Raw genomic sequence first — 20143 nt, forward strand, 5'->3', positions numbered from 1 at the left:
AGTGGAAAGAAGGGGGACCATCTAGAAACAGGCTGTAGAGGCGAACTTGGGGACAAGTCTGCGATCTCCTAACGTGGGGCTCTGGTCTCAAGGGTCCTTGGAACAAGAGTCACAGCAGGTTTGTTGGTACCCAGGCTGGGGTACTGGCGTGCAGAGGCTCAGCTGTGTGCGTCCTAGTGCCTTGCTCTTGTCAGTCACACCGTTTAAGGGTGCAAAAATCAGGACTGCTGGGCCACTCTGTCAGTAGGTCTCTGTGGTGTTGACGTCCCTCAACGGCTGCTCAGTCTCTGTGCTGTTCGAGTTCCTATTAGACTTTAAACAAGCCTTGGCTGCTGCAAGGGATCCGGTACCCTGGTTATTGGTCCTGTGTGACTCCAGCTGATCCTGTACCTCTTCATGGGGGGCTGCTGCATCGGGCTGGCCGGGAAGCAGCAACACTGTAAACTGGGCTCTGCTTCTAAGGTGCCTTCGAACTGCAGGGGAGTTCCTCCACCCCAAGGGAGATTGCTGGCAATTTGTGAAGGGTTGGCAGTCTACCATGGTTCTTGGTAGTTCCTCAGCTGCAGGATGAGACAGTCACAATTGTTGAAACATGTGCAGGGAGCGTTTGACACCAAAGTCCACTGCAGTCTTCAGTTCTTGTTGTCTCGCTGCCCTTCTTTGTCCTCTTCTTCTGGGTCTAGTCGAATCTGATTTTCTGGCATCAGTAGTGCCCCTAATTACTCAATTTAGGGGTGTTAAGGGGAGTGACATATAGTATCAACGGGCTACTTGCCTTTAGGGGGTTTACTCCCTCTGTATGATTACTTCCTGTGGGGAGTGGGGCTATCCCTGGCCCTATAAGCCTAATTCAGCCAAAATCAAGATGATCGCGATAAGATTTTTGTCTACATCAGGCAGCCCACCTTAGGGGTGGAACTAGCCTGAGGGAGGAACACGCCTCCTTACCAGCTGATTTTCCTGCCTATTCTAGTGCCAAATGAGTGGCATTTTCCCCTGTCCGGGGTAGCCTTGGATCGCTTATCAAAGGTGGCAGAGGCCTTTTATGCCTCCTGCCTTGATATGCTGATTGCTTAGCCATCTTGCTTGGAAAGGTGACAACGCCTCCGGCGGGAGCAGTCATTGTTTCTCCCCTCAGAGAGTGCAGGCTCTCACCTGCAGGGGTTTAGAAACCGGTCTGTTTTGGCAGGCTGGTCTACACCAGTAAGCCAGTATACTAGTAGTTGGTAGGATTTCAGGGGCACCCCTATGTTGCCCTCTGGGCTCATATCCCATATCTTAAACCCACACTGATTCCAGTGAGAATGTATTAATAATATGAAATGTTTGATACTAAGCATCCCTAGTTTCAGAGAAGCCATAGTGTAGATGGGGAACTCATAATTACCAGTGTCCAGCACATGTATCTAAAATGACTTTGCTGTTCTCTTGCAATTGAAAAAGAATTGACGTAGACCTGAAAGGGGTATATCTACTCATGCAGATATATCCACATATGTAGTATAGTGCACCCTTCCTGTAGTGGTAACTCATACTGCATGCAGTGACGGCAGGCATGGCACACAAGCTGTGTGCCATGTCGTATTTTCACTTATGTCTGCACTAAGGCACGCAGTCTGCATTGGCAGTTTGCATGAGGGTGCTGAGTGGTCTCATAGGGTTGCACAATTATTGCTATAGCCCTTAGGGAACCCCTATAGCCCCTTCCCTAAGTAGAAGGGATACCACTTACTAGGTACTTATAGGGGGTCCTAAAGGTATTGCTAAATGGTGGAACAATTGTACAGTTTTAGGGAAAGGGATCTGGCACTGAGCCCTAGATAGAAGACGCCCAGTGCCCTTCTGTGAAAATTGCATCCGATACCTGGCAAAAATGGGGGTGACCATGTCAAAAAGGGGGCACTTTCCTACATGCGTCACCATAGTTCTAATAGTATCTATATAGATCTACCCACCGCATCGCTCAGTACCCTTCTAATCTGCCGACACATTGTTCCAAACACAATATAGCTACTCCTGCCTTCATGGTGAAGAATTTTGCATGGGAATCCATTTCTGATCATCTTTTTCCCCACCACAATCCTGCTTCAGTAGATGGGTGTCTTGTAGAAGACCAATGTCCCCTCATGATTTCTTTAATTATTCTGAATAAGTAAAATAGTGGAAACCTTGTTCCTGTCCCTTTGCAGATGTCTGTCATCCTTTCTTACCGTGTAGTTTCTCAGCTCAGGGAATTTCTCCTCCCCTTACCCCAAACCCAGCGGCTCATTATTGTTTAGTTGCATGTACAAGGTCAGTCAGATACTTCCCCTGAGCCGCACAGGTAATAATGGTCATTCATGGACCCCCAACTCTGGTGATTCCGCTTCGCTTCATCCAATTCTTTCTGGTGTATCTAGATTCTTTGCTTGCTGTCTTTCTGTTTTGGCCTTAATATTTGAGGCTTTTAGGATCCTCTGTCTCCATGCTTATTTTACTGTTCTCTTTACCCGTCCCCTCTGATGGTTTGATTGTGACCTGTGCTTCCTCAAGCTTGTGTTTCACCGGCTTCTTGTCTTCCCAGGTGAAGAAAAATTGAAAGGTGTATTGACCTTGTTTGTATCGTATATCTTTGGCATAGAGGAAGTCTGTGGCCAGTCTAAGTTCTCACTGCCTCTTAAGGATAGCTCCTGACAGATTTTGTAAAGTTTATTCTTGTGTTCATTGAACATTAGCGTAGCTTGCTTAAGTGCCAAGGCCATCATTTCTTCCTTTTTGTTGTCTTAATGGTGTGCATGAGGAGGGTCTTTTTTTCTGCTTCTGTTGTCACACTGTGCTGTGTCTAATCTTGGGAGGTGGATCAGCTAGTCTGCCCCCAAGAGTTTGTAGTAATCTGCCACTGTAGGCTTGGATGTCCTCCTGTCCCACTGGCTACGGTAGGCCCCTGATCTTAATGTTGGTGTGAGGTGTTTTCGTTATCTTCTTGAAGATCAGATGCTCGTCAAGCATTTCTTCCAGAGATTCAGAACCTGCCAGTCGGGAAGTGCTATTTTTCCAGAGTCTTGGTTCGATATTCTCGATACTCTGGCCCAGAGCACTGACGACTTGCTTTAGGACATGCGGGCATGTCTTCACGTTTGCCCTTATGGAACCCAGCTCTTTTATTTCTTGCAAAAAGTGCTGCAGAAATTCTTGATAAGACTGCCACCCCATAAGGTAACTTACATTTTTGGCAATGATTTAGTCAGGATTTCAGTTCGGTCCCCTTTCTAGCTCTTGGACCCTTTTTAGACTTGTACATTTCCTTCACGGTTGCTCTTACTTGGTCATGGAAGCCACTATGTTCGCCCTTGCCCGATCTGTGTTACAGGCAGTACTGATGTCACCCTGCCCGATCTTTGCATCCCTCTTGATGATCTTTGCTGGGTGTTCTTGGTTCACGCTGCATGTCCCGACTTCCTTCTTCTGTCATTCTCTCACTAGCTTGATGGAGATGTGGGGTGTCCTCCACTGCCCTGATTCTCAGGGGGCTTCGGCATCTTTTGGAGCCACCTGCTTAGCATTAGTAGGCTCTATTTGACCATTTGTGGCTAGTCTAGCCTCTGAGGTCTCTGACAGTGCATCTGTATCCCTGATCTCGCATCAGATCTTCCTGACCAGGTCCCGGAGTTAAGCTCTCAAGCCTCCCATATTTTCTCTTACTTCCACAGGTATTGGGGCACTGCAGCTACTCCTGATTGTCCGCAGTGTTGTCTGGGCGACAACTCTAATCTCCTCTGATTGTTTAGGGGTCAGATCGCTGTGGCCTGTCCTACCATTCCCTGTAGTGGTGGAGTCGCCTCGCATTCCCTCACTAGGCTACTCTGGCACTCTTGCTTCTAGTTACCCCTTTTTCCTCCACTCTCCATTTTGTTCTTTACTTTGGGCGTCATCCTTCTATGCTCTTTAGAGTATCATAGCACACCCTTACATATGAGCCCATTACCCTTTCATCCTTCACCGAGGCCTTGTGTTACAATTTTCTACTAACTCACCGTAGCGTAAAAAAACAATTATAGCATACAATGTCCTGGAAGTGTCTCCATTGTGGGGATTTGACTCTTATAACATTTTACATACTTTCAGATTTCACTGAATTATTGGCATATATTTCAATAACGTGCAGCACAGCAAATTTAGAAGTTTGCCACGGAGGTGCGGCACTCATCATCTATTCAGCCCCTCAACCCTCCCCCCCCCCCCCCCCCTTCCCGGCTTTCCTCTCCGCCTGTGTCACTTTCGCCGCTCTCATATGCACTACTCACTCTTCCGCTGAGAAACCTGTACTACACCGCTCTCTCCCTTCCGTAAGGTCTGCCTGCCTGCCTTCGTCCTTGCGTGATCATTTCATGTCCGTTTCCTCAGCTAACGCCCATTCCCTAGTGTCCCTGAGCCACATTACTATTTCCGGGCTTCTATTGTGGCCAGGTGACCTGGACTACTTCCTGAATTCCCCTATATTGCAGGTACTGACCCCGTCCAAGGCCAATCCCTCGCTCTCCCGTTCATATGTTATGAAGATCTCATTCGTAAAAAGGTCTGCGAGGGCCTCTCAACCCATCTCTCCGGGCTTGAAAAGATGTGTGTGTTGCCATCTCCTTGACGGGGACCAGGATCCAAAGAGGCAGTTCTCTGTGGAATGGCGCCAGGTGTAGCAACTTTTCTACAAATCGCTGCCCAATGATTACTGTTTGTCGCTCTACATCTGGAAGATCCCCCTTCAGCCCCCACTATCCTTCATCAGGGCTATTGGGAGGTCCCCTGGGTCCGCCCTGCCAGCCAACAGTTGTTTTCCCCAGTTGTCCCCGTCTGTCAACCAGCGAGCCGCAGGCTGCAATTGGGCGGCATAGTAGTATAAATCAAAGCGTGGGGCTTCCAGTCCCCTCGCCTCATATCTACGAATCAGAGTGGCGAGAGCTACTCTACTTCTCTTCCCTGCCAGAGTAAAGAGGTCCGTTATTATGTTCAGTTGCTTGAATACTCGCATCGGGCAGAGCGAATTCTGGAGCGCGTAAAGGCACCTAGGGAGCATTACCATCTTTTATGTAGCAAGCCTGTCCATTAAGGACAGCAAGGGGGCTTTCTACTAATTTCTTTAAAGAAGATCACAAATGGCCCCTGCTTCCCCCCTATTCCAAAAGGACAGTACCCATTTGCTGATTTGGCCACCTTCTGCTTCTGGTGGCCATTGCTTGCTGTTCTCTGCCGAGCTACGCTGAGCGGGTCGAGCAGTCCACCCTGTTGCACTCGATTGCTGCATGGTGCTGAAGCAGTCTGGATCATGCTGCTCTGCTGCCACGCAGTCGCACTGCAGTGACCTCTGCTGCCATCATCCGGAATTACAGGTGTTTTAACTGTGCGCTTTTTCGTCTGCTTAGCCTCCGACCACATACCCTCTCAGAACCCCCAGGATGGCAGACCGCATAATCCAACTTCCGTGCTCTGTGGGTTCTGTTAGCATGAGATTGCATCCCCTAAATGCCAACTGTTCCTCACTCCGGGCCATGATTTCTACCGGTGGACGATGCTTCTACTAAGGGGGATACAGCGGAGTCATTGCACTTCACATCTGCGCAATTCCCCTTGCAGGTCACGTCCCCATTAAATTTGTTTGTAATTCTTGAATACTGGTTTTACCATGAGGTCCCGTCAGTAGTTCCTAGAAAACTTTGTGGACCTAGTGCTCAGGGAACTCGGTCAGTGGTGAGTGTTTCATATTTCTGTTGTTAACGTGTATTTTCATGGGCTCGCTCAGGGCAACACCCTGTAAGACTGCACAGTCTTATTCTAATTGTAGTTTATTGCTTACTTCTCACAAGATTGATCCATATGGAACTCCTCTATGTAGTACATCAAGCAGCTTGACATCAGGGCATGATGTTTATCTCTTTAAAATTCCACCTCTAAATGTCCAGCCAAGCGCTTTACATAGAAAACTGCTTAAGGTGTGTTGTTTACTTCACTCCTGCAGACAAATGCACACTTTATGCACTGCAACATCTAAGTTAGAACTCAGTTGCTTTGTGCCACCAGCAACATTGATAATCGGCGTTATGGAATGTAGCTGTACCTTATGACGTGCATGATCTCTTCTGACGTTTTGCGGTCAGTGCCAAGAAGCCACAGTTAATTGGTCATTACTTAGCACACCTAGGCAGAATTCAACATTGAGTTTGCTTTCTATTTGTGCGAATGTTACTTATGGATTCAGATTCCAAAGCAAATGGACAAGTCTACTTGCTCTGAGCCCAAAACTAACTACAGCAACATAAATAACCAAATAGGGTGAGTTTAGGAGTAACGTCAGTCAAATGTAGGGATTTGTTTGCTTATTTTTTAAATGAGAAAGGTGTGGTCATGGTAACCTGTCGTAACCCTTTTTAGAGTTTCATGAAGTTAGTCGTATTTAAGAGGTTTATTACAGAACTGGCCTGGATACACCTTTAGAAGAAAATGTGTTTTTTAAAATTATGTTGAGGTTAAAGAACTAGTTTAGGAAAGTACCAGTGGGTGGATAACATTTTTGAAAATAATTTCTCAAATTGTATTTTTATTTAAGGTGTTGACATTGTAAACTGATTACGTTTCTCTAAGTTGCTAAGAAAACAATTTAAAACTGAAAATATTGATTCTGTGTTGAGACTATGCAGGAATTTCATGGTTAGTCTTGGTCATGGGCTTTCTGTGTATTTTAACATTTTCATGTACTTATCAATTTTTTTAATTTTCATGAGTTATAATTATTTTTCGTATACATTTTACGTTATTTACCATCTAACTCTGCAGATTTGTTCACTGCTCAATACTTTAATCTCAAATCATACAACTATTTACGGGATCCCTTTCTGCAATCGAGTACTTGCTTATGACCGTGTGTCTCGTACATCTTTGATAAGAGATTTGTGGATCCCAATTTAACAATATATACTCGTATATTACTGTTTTGATGGTCACAGCTTATTAAAACGGTTTACCACCTTAGATGGAGAGAATCACATTGCACTAGAATGCCTATGGCACAATCCATGCCAATGATTGAATTCTGACATCTATCCACCACTAAAGGGTCGCTACGATTCCCACTAATGCCCAGGTTTTAAATTGTCATTGTATAGTGCTTAGCTTTAATGACTGGTTGTCCTTTAATTGCAAATAATTTTTGCAAGGTGTTATATACTTTACTACTGATCTCCCTTCCGCCCGCCCCATTCTCCACAATGACAGCGGTGGAGTCGGGTGGTTCCAAAAATTCAGCTAATTTGCACTAACAGCCACCCACACTGGAAAACTTTGTACAAGCAAGTAATCATATTCTAACCTGTTAGTGTTTTTTATTTTATATTTACTGAATTGTAACAAAGTACTTTTAACTTGGCACTTACAGCAAAACTGCTGTTCTTTTTAAAGGGCACCGTGCTTATTAAGAATGCAGATGAACTTATGAATTTTAGCAAAGGAGAGGAAAATCTCATGGAATTACAAGTGAAGGCAATTGCTGATGCAGGTGCAAACATGAAGGCAATTGCTGATGCAGGTGCAAACATAATTGTAACCGGAGGAAAGGTTGCTGACATGGCTCTCCATTATGCAAATAAATACAATCTCATGGTTGTGCGGTAAGTCTGAGAGAGGCGATTTGTATTTTTTTCTAATTATTGTTTTTGTAATAGACCTTGAATGCACCAGTAGTCCCTCAGGCCCTCGTTCTCTCTTAGTTTGAAAGCAGCAGCTTACTGGTTGTAGACCTACCAGAATTCCATATTTTTACCCTGCTTCGGAGTCAAAAAGCAGCAGCTAGAATAGCAGCTGTACAGAAACTGATTACAAAAACCTGCACCACATTGACTTGAATGCGTAACCGATTTTTCAAATGCCTGCAGAAGTCTTGCACCAGCATAGTCCTACAGAGAGAGGTCCGCATTAGATCCTAACTCTAGTGTGGCATCCTGCTGCTGGGTGGACCTCTAGCTAGACCACCGCTATATTAATGGTTTTATTGAAGCTGGTCATATAGTGTCTAACCCTGTACAGCTACGGCCTGGGACCTTCAAGGGAAATGCACCAACACCCCAGTACGATCTTAAAGCCCTATAGCTTCTACATTTTTTCCAAAAGAATTACATTTCTAATAACTTTTTCATTGTAGTCAATTTGACGGAACAAAGTGTTTAACATTGTAGCTTGCGTGGATCTATCACAGAGCTCCAAATGTGAGTGTATGCATTTCTTGTGTCTAATGTGCCTTAAAATTGGTCATCTTAATCAATGGCGGCCATGAGTGGGAGACAGCATCATTTGAAAACTCTAAGAAACACTGATACACTCCGAAAGCCTGCCAGCCAATGTCCAGGATGGCTGAATTGGTTCCTGAACTGATATAAATAGCACAAAGCTGGACTTTTTTTTTAAAGTATGTACTTCAGGATGGGGCACTCTGGGTACAAAAGTCTTCAGTTAGCGGAGAACGTGTAAATGCACATCTGTACCAGCACCTCTTTGCATAACCTTGCATTCCACCTTGAACTTCGATTTTTATTTTTTGTTGCAAAATGATGTCGTCCCCATTTAAAGGGTTTGTAGGGGGAAAGATGTACACCTTTTTCTGACTCCGAATTATTAATGGACAGACTTGAAATCTGATAGTGGACGTTGTTGTTTAACATGCAAGGGCAATTTTAGTAGGTCATTTAATGTGCAGAAGTCTAAAGGCAGAGCCTGTCATGGTACCCTTAATTTACGTTTTACTTTCTATCCAATTATTTTTGTATATATAAACCTTGTGTTGCCCCTTTTTTAGGTTGAACTCCAAATGGGACCTGAGAAGACTGTGCAAAACAGTTGGTGCTGTAGCCCTACCCAGAATGGTATGTTTTTAGATATTAACACTTGGATTGGTGCATTTAGATTCTGCCTCAAAATTTGTAACTGTTCGCCTGGTAAATAATGTTTGCATATTTATTCATTTGAGCACATATGTTGCATTAGAACGTTGGAAAGCTCTCATAGGGTCTATGACCTCCAAACAGAAGGATCTGTTGAAGTCCATTATTATTTTTTGGTTACTGTTCCACAGGCATTAAGGTCCTGGGGAAGTCCGAAGGGGGTTTGCCAGTTATTCACCTCAACTCATACTATACAGTTCAAACACTATTAGGTGCAGGTTGTTTTTTCTTTCTGAAGCATTTCATCTGACGTGCTTGCCAGTTTGGCACTCCGGAGTCTCCATTAAAGCTTTTTTCCACTCTTTGTACTCCTCCTCGTGCTCTGCATCAGTATGTGCTGAAGGAATAGTTGGCTCTTGTCCCATGGGTCAGCTTGACCTTTCAGACTTTGTGCTGAAGGAATAGTGGGCTCTTGTCCCATGACTCAGCTTGATCTTACAGACTTTGCACATAACTGACCCCCCCCCCCAGTGGTAGACTGCTACTTTCCTGTGTCCCAATGGCACAGTAAAAAATCATCCTCTTCATTTCCGGGTGTACATGTTGTTCCTGGCAGGTGTGCATCTCCTGACTGCCTTATCTGCAAATGCATCAGTGGGGAACTTTGTTGCTAAAATTATGGTATTTTTAAACTTTAATGGCCCCTATTTATATTTTTTTTATTTTTGCTCCTGCAGGGACAGAGTATGCTTACTCTGCACCCTTATGTGGCCTTGTGTATTTATTTCTTTTTGACAATTGACCCTGATCTGCCTCTTGTAATAGAAACTGCAAGAACTTTAAATCTTGACCTCAACTGATTCGTGCCTTGACCATGGTCTGGGTTTTGTGTCCGCAGACCCGATGTGGTAGACAGAAGCCGACCACTCCCTCAACCAATGGTAGGAAAAAAATAGCCAAGATATATGAAATTAACTGTTTCAAGCTCACCGGCACCTTTTCTAAAGCTTTTATCTCAAACTGTTGAACATATTTAATCCATATCCCAAAAAGGCTTGTTTTTTAATAAAGCTCTGCTTTTATGCCAAGTATGCCCAAATCCTTTGTTTTTACTGTAGGTACAAGCAAAATTGCCTATAGGATCTAAATTGGGGAACAATGTTCCCTCCTGCCCCTCTCTCTTATACCCCCACATCCTCCCCCTGTCTTTTGTATGTCTGCTAGCCAAAATTCTGTAGAGTGCTCTGCAGGGATAAGGACAACACATGATAGGAGAGGTACCTGGTTTATGGACGATTAATGCATTGTGATATAGTACCTATTTAAAGAGGTGTGTCTTCAACTCTTTCGCTTTAATGTTCTTCCCTTGCACTGAACTTGGCATTCCGTACCATAGGTGAATATTTTAAATGATTGCCAAGGTTTGTGTAAATCTGAACCCATAGACGAAATTTATTGGGAGAGGGGGGGGGGTCTTCTCAATGGAAAGTGTGGCTGAACCATAACTCCATAGTGGTTATTGCAATTGTGAGATAAAGATTGTATTTATATACAATAAGTTCTTACAAAATCCACTCACTGCTGTTAACCTGCACAGTATGGGTGTCTCCATACATTGGAGTAGATTTTCATATTCACACGTGGAAACTTCAAACAGCCTGTCATTGAAAGTCATCCTGGAGTACTTATAGCCATATATTTTGACTGAAAAAAACAAGGGTTAAAGTGGCATTAAGGTATAATAATATCTTACTTTACAACAAAAAAACGCTTAGACATTCACTGCTCGGCGTGGGTTTGGCCATGCGCAGCATGGGTATTTGTATCAACCCTGTCCACTTCTTCTGCAGTCCTTTCTTCCCCAACCAAACAAGTTTAAAGATTTTAAAGGTTCACTTCATAGCTGTTACTGTAGTTGAATCCTTTTGGACCGGCCTGAGTGCTAGTATCCTCCCTGTGCTGCCCACCAATCCCCAAGGATTTGCGTAACTCCGTGGTTCACCATAGGAACTGTGGCTTTGTGGGATGCAAAACCTCTTTTAGGTGACTTTTCATGAGAATGTGTCCTCCTTGCTCTGCTTTTTGGGCCCAGTCACCAGTGCCAGAGCGCCTTGTCTCATGGGGGGGGGGGGCTGGGGGTTCTAGAAAATCCTAAAACAGAATTATTACTGCCCTTTGTTGTGATTTACTTATTCGGTTCCTTACCCGACTCTGCCTCATTAGCTGTCCCTATACTCATTGGAGGGAACTGTTTGGAATGGGAAACTTCACTATAAATTTAGTGTTAGGACAGGACGGTGATGATAAAGCAATGGAGAATAACAATACAGTAGTAAAAGTGTTCTATAGACCTCAGTGGTAGATGATGTACTGTAGGTCTATTTACTAGCAGTTCAAAGATCTGATCTGCTGAGAGATGAGCAAGGAATCCTGCTTGTGCTAAACAAGCACAGCAGAAAAAAAAATACTCTGGCACAAATATAAAGTATACTTTTATGCAGTAAAAAGTTACTACACAGTGACAAGTAGCTTTTCATGTCTAGGATGTTATGGCTAATTAAATCGCTGTTTTTACAGACTGCACCAACGCCAGAAGAAATGGGTCATTGTGATAGCGTTTACCTGTCGGAGGTTGGGGACACCCAAGTCGTAGTCTTTAAACATGGTAAGTCTGTCTTTTCAGTTACATGAGTAACTGACATTCGTAGAGAGTGACACAAGGAAAATGTTTGGCTGCATAGTGAAGTAGTCCTTAAGACTCATCCGCTGATTTATTTTAATTTTATTTTTATTATTTTTTTATGTCAGCGAGCAGTCTTTATGAGTATAAATAACCATACGGCTTATACAAAGCACACACCATTATATATACATCCTGATGCAACATTATTCAATATTCAACAATTGGATCATTAATCAATAAATTCTAATCCATTTTGACAAAGGAGACCAGAGATTCTGACCAAATAACTTCTTTTTATGCCCCTTTTGATTTATATGCAGTTATCTCCAGATAGTATGTGGATAATAACCTAGATTGCCAATTATTAAAAACTGGTGGATCTGAATCTAGCCATTGAGCAGTAATACATGATCGATAGATCGATATACAGATAAATAAAAACCCTTCCTCTACTTCCGTCCTAAATCCAGCTTGATTTGCCTCCATACCCAGGATTACCATTTCTGCTGATAATTGCAAACGAATCCCCAAGCTAACATTTAAAAAATACTGAATATCAGTAATGAATTGTAACAATTTAGGACAATGAAAAAACATGTGAACAGAATCTGCAGCAATACACCCACATCTATTACATTTATCAACTTTTTTTGATTGCCAATTTGGCAGGGGTGTAATATAAATCAAATATAGACATAAAGTGTTGACTTTTCAGTGAATCATTAGACAAAACTTTAATTGATAATTCAATTACTCTAATCACATCTATTTTATCGGTTTCCAACTTTCTTTGCCATTTGTCCTCAAAAAAACATAAATCGTCTTGTGACCTATTTAGCAAAAGTTGTTAAACTGGACCAATTTTTAGTTTAGCTCGTATAGCTTCCAAAATATCGATTCTGTCCATCATTAACTGATCCTGGATCCTTCTTTGATCCACAAAGCTTCGTATTTGAAGATACTTAAAAAAATCTGTCCTAGCCAGATTATATTTATGCTGCAAACAAGTAAAAGAGGCAATTTGCCCCTCTGATATAAATCTCCTAATATACACATCCCAGCTGAGTACCATCTATTCTTCACCTGATCTCTAAAAACATCTGGTAGTACCCGACAATTGTTTAAAGGTGTATAATAATTCGAATTGGAGCTCAGACCAAGTCAGCCTTTTAGTTTTTTCCGAATTTCAAAAGCAGCCAATAACATTTTAAATTATTTATTTTTTTATAACTGGGCTCGATTATTCTAACTAAGCATTGTCTAGCCTCTTAGCCCAGTACCATTTCATAAATTGTGGGGCCTAACGGATTCTTCTATGATTACATCATGAGAAATCTGAACACCCTTGTATTTCAGCAATCCTGCCCAATAATACAACCGGAAATTTGGGATCCCCCAACCTCCCCTAGCTCTAGGTAATATACACCACTTCATTGCTCTCCTAGACCTACGATAACCCCCAAAAAGCTAGAGCACAGTCTCTCATTTTTAACAAAAAAAGAAGTTGGAAAAAGCAGAGGGATCGTGCAAAATAAATACAAAAATTTCGGGAAAATGAACAATTTTAATACATTACTGCGACCATATAAAGATAAATAAAGGTTATTCAACCTCTCCAACGTTCTATTTACAGAATCTTGTATAGGATGTACATTCAGTCGCACTATATAATCTATTTTTGCTGAAATTTTAATACCCAGATAAAGAACATCAGAAAAAAAACTCCTATCTTTTGGACGACCTGCTTCTGTAGTAGGGTATCTCTGTGCATAGTCCTAATCTAATGAATAGTCCCGCTCATGTGCGGGACTGTTCACTAGATTATGACTATAACAGAGATACCCCTACTACAGAACTGGAGTTACAGGAAAGAAACTACTCCTTCCGAATGAATCAACTGTGTTTTGGAAATATTCAGTTTGTAGCCCGAATATCCCCCAAATCTTTCCGCCGATTCCACTATCTTAGTTAAAGCACTCTTAATATCTGAAGTTACGATAGCGACGTCGTCTGCATACGCAAGCACCTTATATGCTACCTGATGTATCCTAACCGGGACAATTCCAGTTTCTTTTTCCAATCTATTTAAAAAGTGCTCCATATACAAAGCAAATAACAAGGGTGAACAAGGTCAACCTTGTCTAGTACCCTGTGTTATGTTATGTTATGTTATGGAAATTTGTATAGTGCACGGCTGCCCCAGCCAAGGGGCGTCCCCGCGCTGCGAGCAGACCAAATGCAGAGTGAAGGTGCACAGATAGAAGACAGATTATTGGAAAAGATGGGTTTTGATGGCCTTTCTAAAGGCTAAGAGGTCTTGCATCCCCCGTATGGTTTCAGGCAAACTGTTCCATAGCTTGGCAGCAAGGAAACTGAAGGATCGGCCACCAACTCTGGCCAGTCTAGTGCGGGGAATGGTCGCTAGATGTTGTCCCTCTGAGCGAAGCGATCTTCTAGGGGTGTACTCAGACAAAAGGGGGCTCAGCAATGGGGGAGAGGCGGTTTTAAGGATTTTGAAGGCTAGACATAGAGCCTTGAACTGGATCCTTTTTCCCACCGGGAGCCAATCTACCAGAAAGGTCCCCAGAGATACGAATTGCAGCGTTCGGGTAGCTATACAATGCCTGTATCGCATTAATAAATTTAAGAAATCCATTAATAAATTCTTTAAGAAATCCCTTCCAGACTAAAGTAGGCCATAAAAACTTCCAAGAAACCCTGTCAAATGCTTTTTCCGCATCTAACCGGGCTACCGCGACAGTTTATATTGTAGCTTGTGCCCAATCCAGGAGAGAGAGAATCCTTTTCACATGATCGGTTGTATCTCGATTTAAAATAAATCCGTGCTGCCTTATTGAAACTAAACTTTTCATTAAGTCATTCAATCTGTTGGCCAATATCTTTGAAAAGACCTTACGGTCTGCGTTGATCAGCAAAATTGGTCTATATGAACTCATTTCAATGCTAGCCTCGTCTTTCTTCTTAAAAATTACAATGGTCGCCATAGACCAAGATTCTGGGGGGTTACCCAAAAAAGCTTGTTGACATAATTCTATCAGCTCTGTTTTTAGTATTCTTCTGAAGGTACGATAAAATTTGAGGAGTATGTTATCCGGTCTCATAGCTTTCCCCGAAGCTAGACCCAATAAGGCGGTTTCAATTTCTTCCCATGTTATAAGAGCGGCTAACAGTGTTTTTTGCATTTCTGTAAGTCCTACAGTATCTATATTCTCCAAATATTCCACAGCACCGTTCTCAACTCGCACCCGATCTATTGGTTCACTATATAGTAATTGATAAAAATCTTGAAAAGCTTTTAATACCCCAATTTTAGATTCTTGCACGACCCCATTTAGATCAAGGATCTTTCGAATATCGTTAGAAACTGCTCTCTGACATAATCTTTTTGCCAAAACTCTGCCAGTTTGTTCACTAAATTCATAACATTCAGCCTTATGTTGTCTGTTTAAATGCGATTGATCAGCTATATTAGAATATACTGTAGCCTTTTTAATTGTTAAATCTCGTTGTGCAGCTTCTATATCCTGACCTAATTTGATATTATCAGATAACGTACGTTCTGCCAACATAACCATGTCTGTTTCATTCTTATATTTAATCCATCTTCTTTTACGTCGAAAATTCGAATAACTAAGAGTTTCGCCCCTAACTATCTCTTTAAAAGCGTCCCAAACTATCTTGCTAGGTGCAGTATTTTTATTAATTTAAAAAAATCTTCTATAACTTTAGCCATATGCTGACAATTCCATCTTCTCATTTCTGAGAAAGCGTCTGAGTGACTGACTTGATTAAAAGGACTTCTATCTTCAATTAGTTAAAAAATGGAGCTAGAGTATCTTGGGCACTGATGCAGGCAACAAAACTGAGTTTTCAGTCAAAAACCCACAAAAAGCCAAGTGTCCTAGGATTCAGCTCCGAGTGAAAAGGCACTCTGCCTTTGTGACCCTCCAGCTGCCATAATCCTTAAAGTAAGAGTTGTATTATCTTTCATGTTGTCCGCCCAAACATGGAGCGCAATTTTCAGGTTTTATGTTTTTCCATATAAAAATGCTTAAAGAGTAGGAGTTGGTTTACTTTGTTATTAAAAAACAAAGATCTACAAATGTTGCCTGTTGCAGGTTTAGCATGTTTTTTGCATAAACTATTTGCTAAATTGGAAATTGAAGTGTCTGCTGGGGTCTCACACAACAGAAATATTCAATTCACAATTTCAAAGATGATACCTGTGCACAAAACCAATGATTGCCATTTATTAACGTTTCCTCATACATGTATGTTCAATGCATGTGTGGCTGTGGATACACATGCTTTGAATAAGTGCGCCATTTAGTGCTGGGCTCGGGTGATAACTATTCATTTTTCTTTGAAGAATTATTTTCACGTCGCGAAGCAGTGACACCTCCCTTCGGTAACACTGCACATGGGCATCTGCTCCATTGTTAGATTATTTTTTTCGGCTGACTTGGTCGGGTGTACTTTTTTGCGCTCCGGTTTGAGGATGTTTTCGGCCTCCGTTCCTTTAGCTAGTTCAATGGTATTGTTTCCATCTGGTAGTTTATTTTCTGTATCGAGACATTTCAACAGTTTGATTGTCAGATTGCTTCCTCAGCCTACGGACCAACCCCAACTCTATTGTTTTCCACTCTTACAGTGCTCCAAGAAAATGTGCTTTTAATGGACCACACTCCGTTTCGCTTTTGTCCGGAGTGACAATCCAAATATTCTCATACAGATCTTCTCGGTCTGTAACTTATGCCTTTCGCCCGATCATCAGGAAAGTATTTGTGAGGCTTGTAAATCTTTCTGGTCAAAGTAAACTCTTTGCGACCGATGTGCGCGTCGTCTAGAGATGCAGCTTAGAAAAACCAACAACACGCCAGACATCTTCGGTCTGCGAGACGAACAAGATGAAGAAGCGTCCGCAGCACAAGAAGAATCCATCTCGATACACTGTTCTGACTCCAAATAAGATTTGGAAATGGTGGAATCCTTCCAAGATCGTCTGATCGTGAGTTCATTAGCCCCTGATCAGAAAATTTTAAAAAAATCACTTCCCACTGATAAAACTGCTCACAGGCCGCCACTGCATAAAAGCCATGGCGTGTGCCGAAAAATACCTTCAGTAGCTCCGCCCTGTAGCTGTGCACCGAAAGATCGGCTTTCAGCAGGAGCCTCCATCAAATAAGACTCCATATCCAAAACAGGAGTTTTCAGACCGAAACCAAACTATCCATTGATTCGGAACTAAGTGGGCAGACACTGAAATCCAAAATCATTCCTGGACCAAAATGTTTCTTTTCGGGCCCAAAACCTTTTGCTGACTTATTGAAATCACCTCCTCGACCAATTCCCGATGCAATGTCTGAAAAACTCGATCCAAAACTGCAAACTTTGCAAATACATCCTGGTACAAAGAAGATTATTGTTCAGCCAGCAAAGCCTCAAGTTTCGAAAAAGCCTTTTGTCTTTTCAAGAAGCTCTGGACACTTCACCACCCCCTCTTAAAAAACAAAAGTACAAAGATACTAGTCGTATACAGGCACGCTTCCATAAATCCCAATCACAACCTACCACTCCACCTCCTCATTTTTCACCACACTCACATGATGAAGAAAGCTAACCACATAAATCCCTTTCACATATAGAGGATATTGATGAGGACTTGTTAGACCTTCCACAGCCTCAGGACTCTTGGAATTACTATTTTATAGAACCACACGACAATACTGATCCTCACCTCTATCCTTCACGGCTTTCACCACCAGACGATGTCTCAGCTTTCCAGAATTTAATTGCTAGGGCAGCAGCCTTCCATCATGTCCCTTTACATAAAGATGCCATTCTCTTCGAGACTTGCATTAATGCTGAAAGAGGAACACAATATTTACCAATGCTAAAAGGGGTTCTTAGTCATGCTGATGACATTTTTAAAAACCCAGTTAAAGCTTGTATTGTCATACCTAGAATAGACAACAAGTACAAGGCTGCACCTTCAGAGCCTATATACGTTGTGGGTCAATTAACACAAGTCTCTTTAGTGGTAGCAAATGCTGTAAAAAGAACAAATTCTCAAACCACTGGTGATGCCCCTCCACCAGACAAGGAATCAAAATTATTGTAATCCTCTGGTTAAAAGGGTTACAGCACAATCAGCAAGTCAATTGATGATAGCTAGTAGCCAGGCTCTCTTCGATAGAGCACACTGGGTTGAGATGGAGGGGCTCCCCCAACATCTCCCACAAGAGTTTAAGTAAGTTACAGAAGAAACATCCATTTCAAATAATTCCATTAAATGTGTCCTCGATTCAGCAGACACTGCAGCTAGGAATATCAATACCAGCATTTTACATCGTAGACATGCTTGGCTTAGGGTGTCTGGTTTTAAACCAGAAGTCCCACAGGCTGTGCTTAATTTACATTTTTAGGGCTCGCCTGTTGTGCGCAGCACAGCTGGCAAGCTATATAGGGGCTTATCCAGTCTTTATCCACACCACCACTGGCTGGCGATTCCTTGCAGTGCATGAAGCGCGTGCACAATGCCACCAGCCGCCTGCCTGCCTGCCTCGCATTCCCACATCAAAGGCAGCCCTCCCAGCGCATTTCTCACCCCCTAATTATTCACGGCCGGAGGCCGTATCTACTTTTAAAACGTGCACACCCCTCACCCCCCAGTCACTTCATCCGCGCCCACTTCACACGTGCTCTGCAGGTCATAAACAGGACCATCTGCTCCACTCCCAGCACTGCATGACCATCTTCAAAGCAAGCTTGTAACACGAGCTGCCCTCAGACGTTCCAAGACACACACTTTTAATGCTTCTGAGGTCGATAACATGAGCCCCGTTGCATTGACACACACTGCCCTCACACACACAAGTTACTGTCACACACACACCCTCAACCCCTCACCCTCCCTCACCCTCACCCTCTCACCCTCAACACCTCACCCTCACTCACCCTCAACCCCTCACTCACCCTCACTCACCACTCACTCACCCTCAACCCCTCACCCTCACTCACCCTCAACCCTCACCCTCACCTCACCCTCACCCCCTCACCCCTCACCCTCACCCTCACCCTCACTCACCTCGCCCCCTCCCCCTCGACCCCTCCCCCTCAACCCCTCACCCTCCCTCACTCACACTCACCCTCACCCCTCACCTCACCCTCACTCACCAACCTCAACCCCTCACCCTCACCCCCTCACCCTCAACCCCTCACCCTCAACCCCTCACCCTCAACCCCTCACTCTCACTCACCCTCACCCTCACTCACCCTCAACCCCTCACCCTCACTCACCCTCAACCCCTCACCCTCAACCCCTCACCCTCACCCTCACTCACCCTCACTCACCCTCACTCACCCTCACTCACCCTCAACCCCTCACCCTCACTCACCCTCAACCCCTCACCCTCAACCCCTCACCCTCAACCCCTCACCCTCAACCCCTCACTCACCCTCACTCTCTCTCACCCTCAACCCCTCACCCTCACTCACCCTCACCCCCTCACCCTCACTCACCCTCACTCACCCTCAACCCCTCACCCTCACTCACCCTCACTCACCCTCACTCACCCTCACCCACCCTCACTCACCCTCACCCTCACTCACCCTCAACCCCTCACCCTCACTCACCCTCAACCCCTCACCCTCACTCACCCTCAACCCCTCACCCTCACTCACCCTCACTCACCCTCAACCCCTCACCCTCACTCACCCTCACTCACCCTCAACCCCTCACCCTCACTCACCCTCAACTCCTTACCCTCACCCACCCTCAACCCCTCACCCTCACTCACCCTCAACCCCTCACCCTCACTCACCCTCAACCCCTCACCCTCACTCACCCTCAACCCCTCACCCTCAACCCCTCACCCTCAACCCCTCTCCCTCACTCACCATCAACCACTCACCCTCAACCCCTCACCCTCACTCACCCTCACCCACCCTCACTCACCCTCAACCCCCCACCCTCACTCACCCTCACTCACCCTCACCCTCACTCACCTTAAACCCCTCACCCTCACTCACCCTCACCCTCACCCCCTCACCCTCACTCACCCTCACTCACCCTCAACCCCTCACCCTCACCCTCACTCACCCTCAACCCTCACCCTCAACCCCTCACCCTCACCCTCACCCACCCTCACTCACCCTCAACCCCCTCACCCTCACTCACCCTCAACCCCTCACCCTCACTCACCCTCAACCCCCCACCCTCACTCACCCTCACTCACCCTCACCCTCACTCACCTTAAACCCCTCACCCTCACTCACCCTCACTCACCTTAAACCCCTCACTCACCCTCAACCCCTCACCCTCACTCACCCTCAACCCCTCACCCTCACCCTCACTCACCCTCAACCCCCCACCCTCACTCACCCTCACTCACCCTCACCCTCACTCACCTTAAACCCCTCACCCTCACTCACCCTCACCCTCACTCACCCTCACTCACCTTAAACCCCTCACTCACCCTCAACCCCTCACTCATCCTCACTCACCTTAAACCCCTCACCCTCACTCACCCTGAACCCC

At 44.2% G+C, this 20143-nt stretch overlaps 1 protein-coding gene across 2 annotated transcripts in view; it reads left to right on the forward strand.

Annotated features, from left to right (window-relative positions):
• The window catches only part of CCT8 (chaperonin containing TCP1 subunit 8), a 77384-nt gene that overhangs the window by 40501 nt on the left and 16740 nt on the right, over positions 1–20143 (forward strand). For both annotated transcript variants that reach the window (XM_086934017.1, XM_086934018.1), the window contains exons 8-11: positions 7426–7522; positions 7553–7634; positions 8816–8882; positions 11478–11565. In XM_086934017.1, the coding sequence (XP_086790143.1) occupies positions 7426–7522; positions 7553–7634; positions 8816–8882; positions 11478–11565 (334 nt within the window). The remainder of the gene's footprint in view (positions 1–7425; positions 7523–7552; positions 7635–8815; positions 8883–11477; positions 11566–20143) is intronic.

The sequence above is a fragment of the Lissotriton vulgaris genome, chromosome 8 (assembly GCF_964263255.1).
Source record: "Lissotriton vulgaris chromosome 8, aLisVul1.2, whole genome shotgun sequence".
In the NCBI taxonomy this organism is placed as follows: domain Eukaryota; kingdom Metazoa; phylum Chordata; class Amphibia; order Caudata; family Salamandridae; genus Lissotriton; species Lissotriton vulgaris.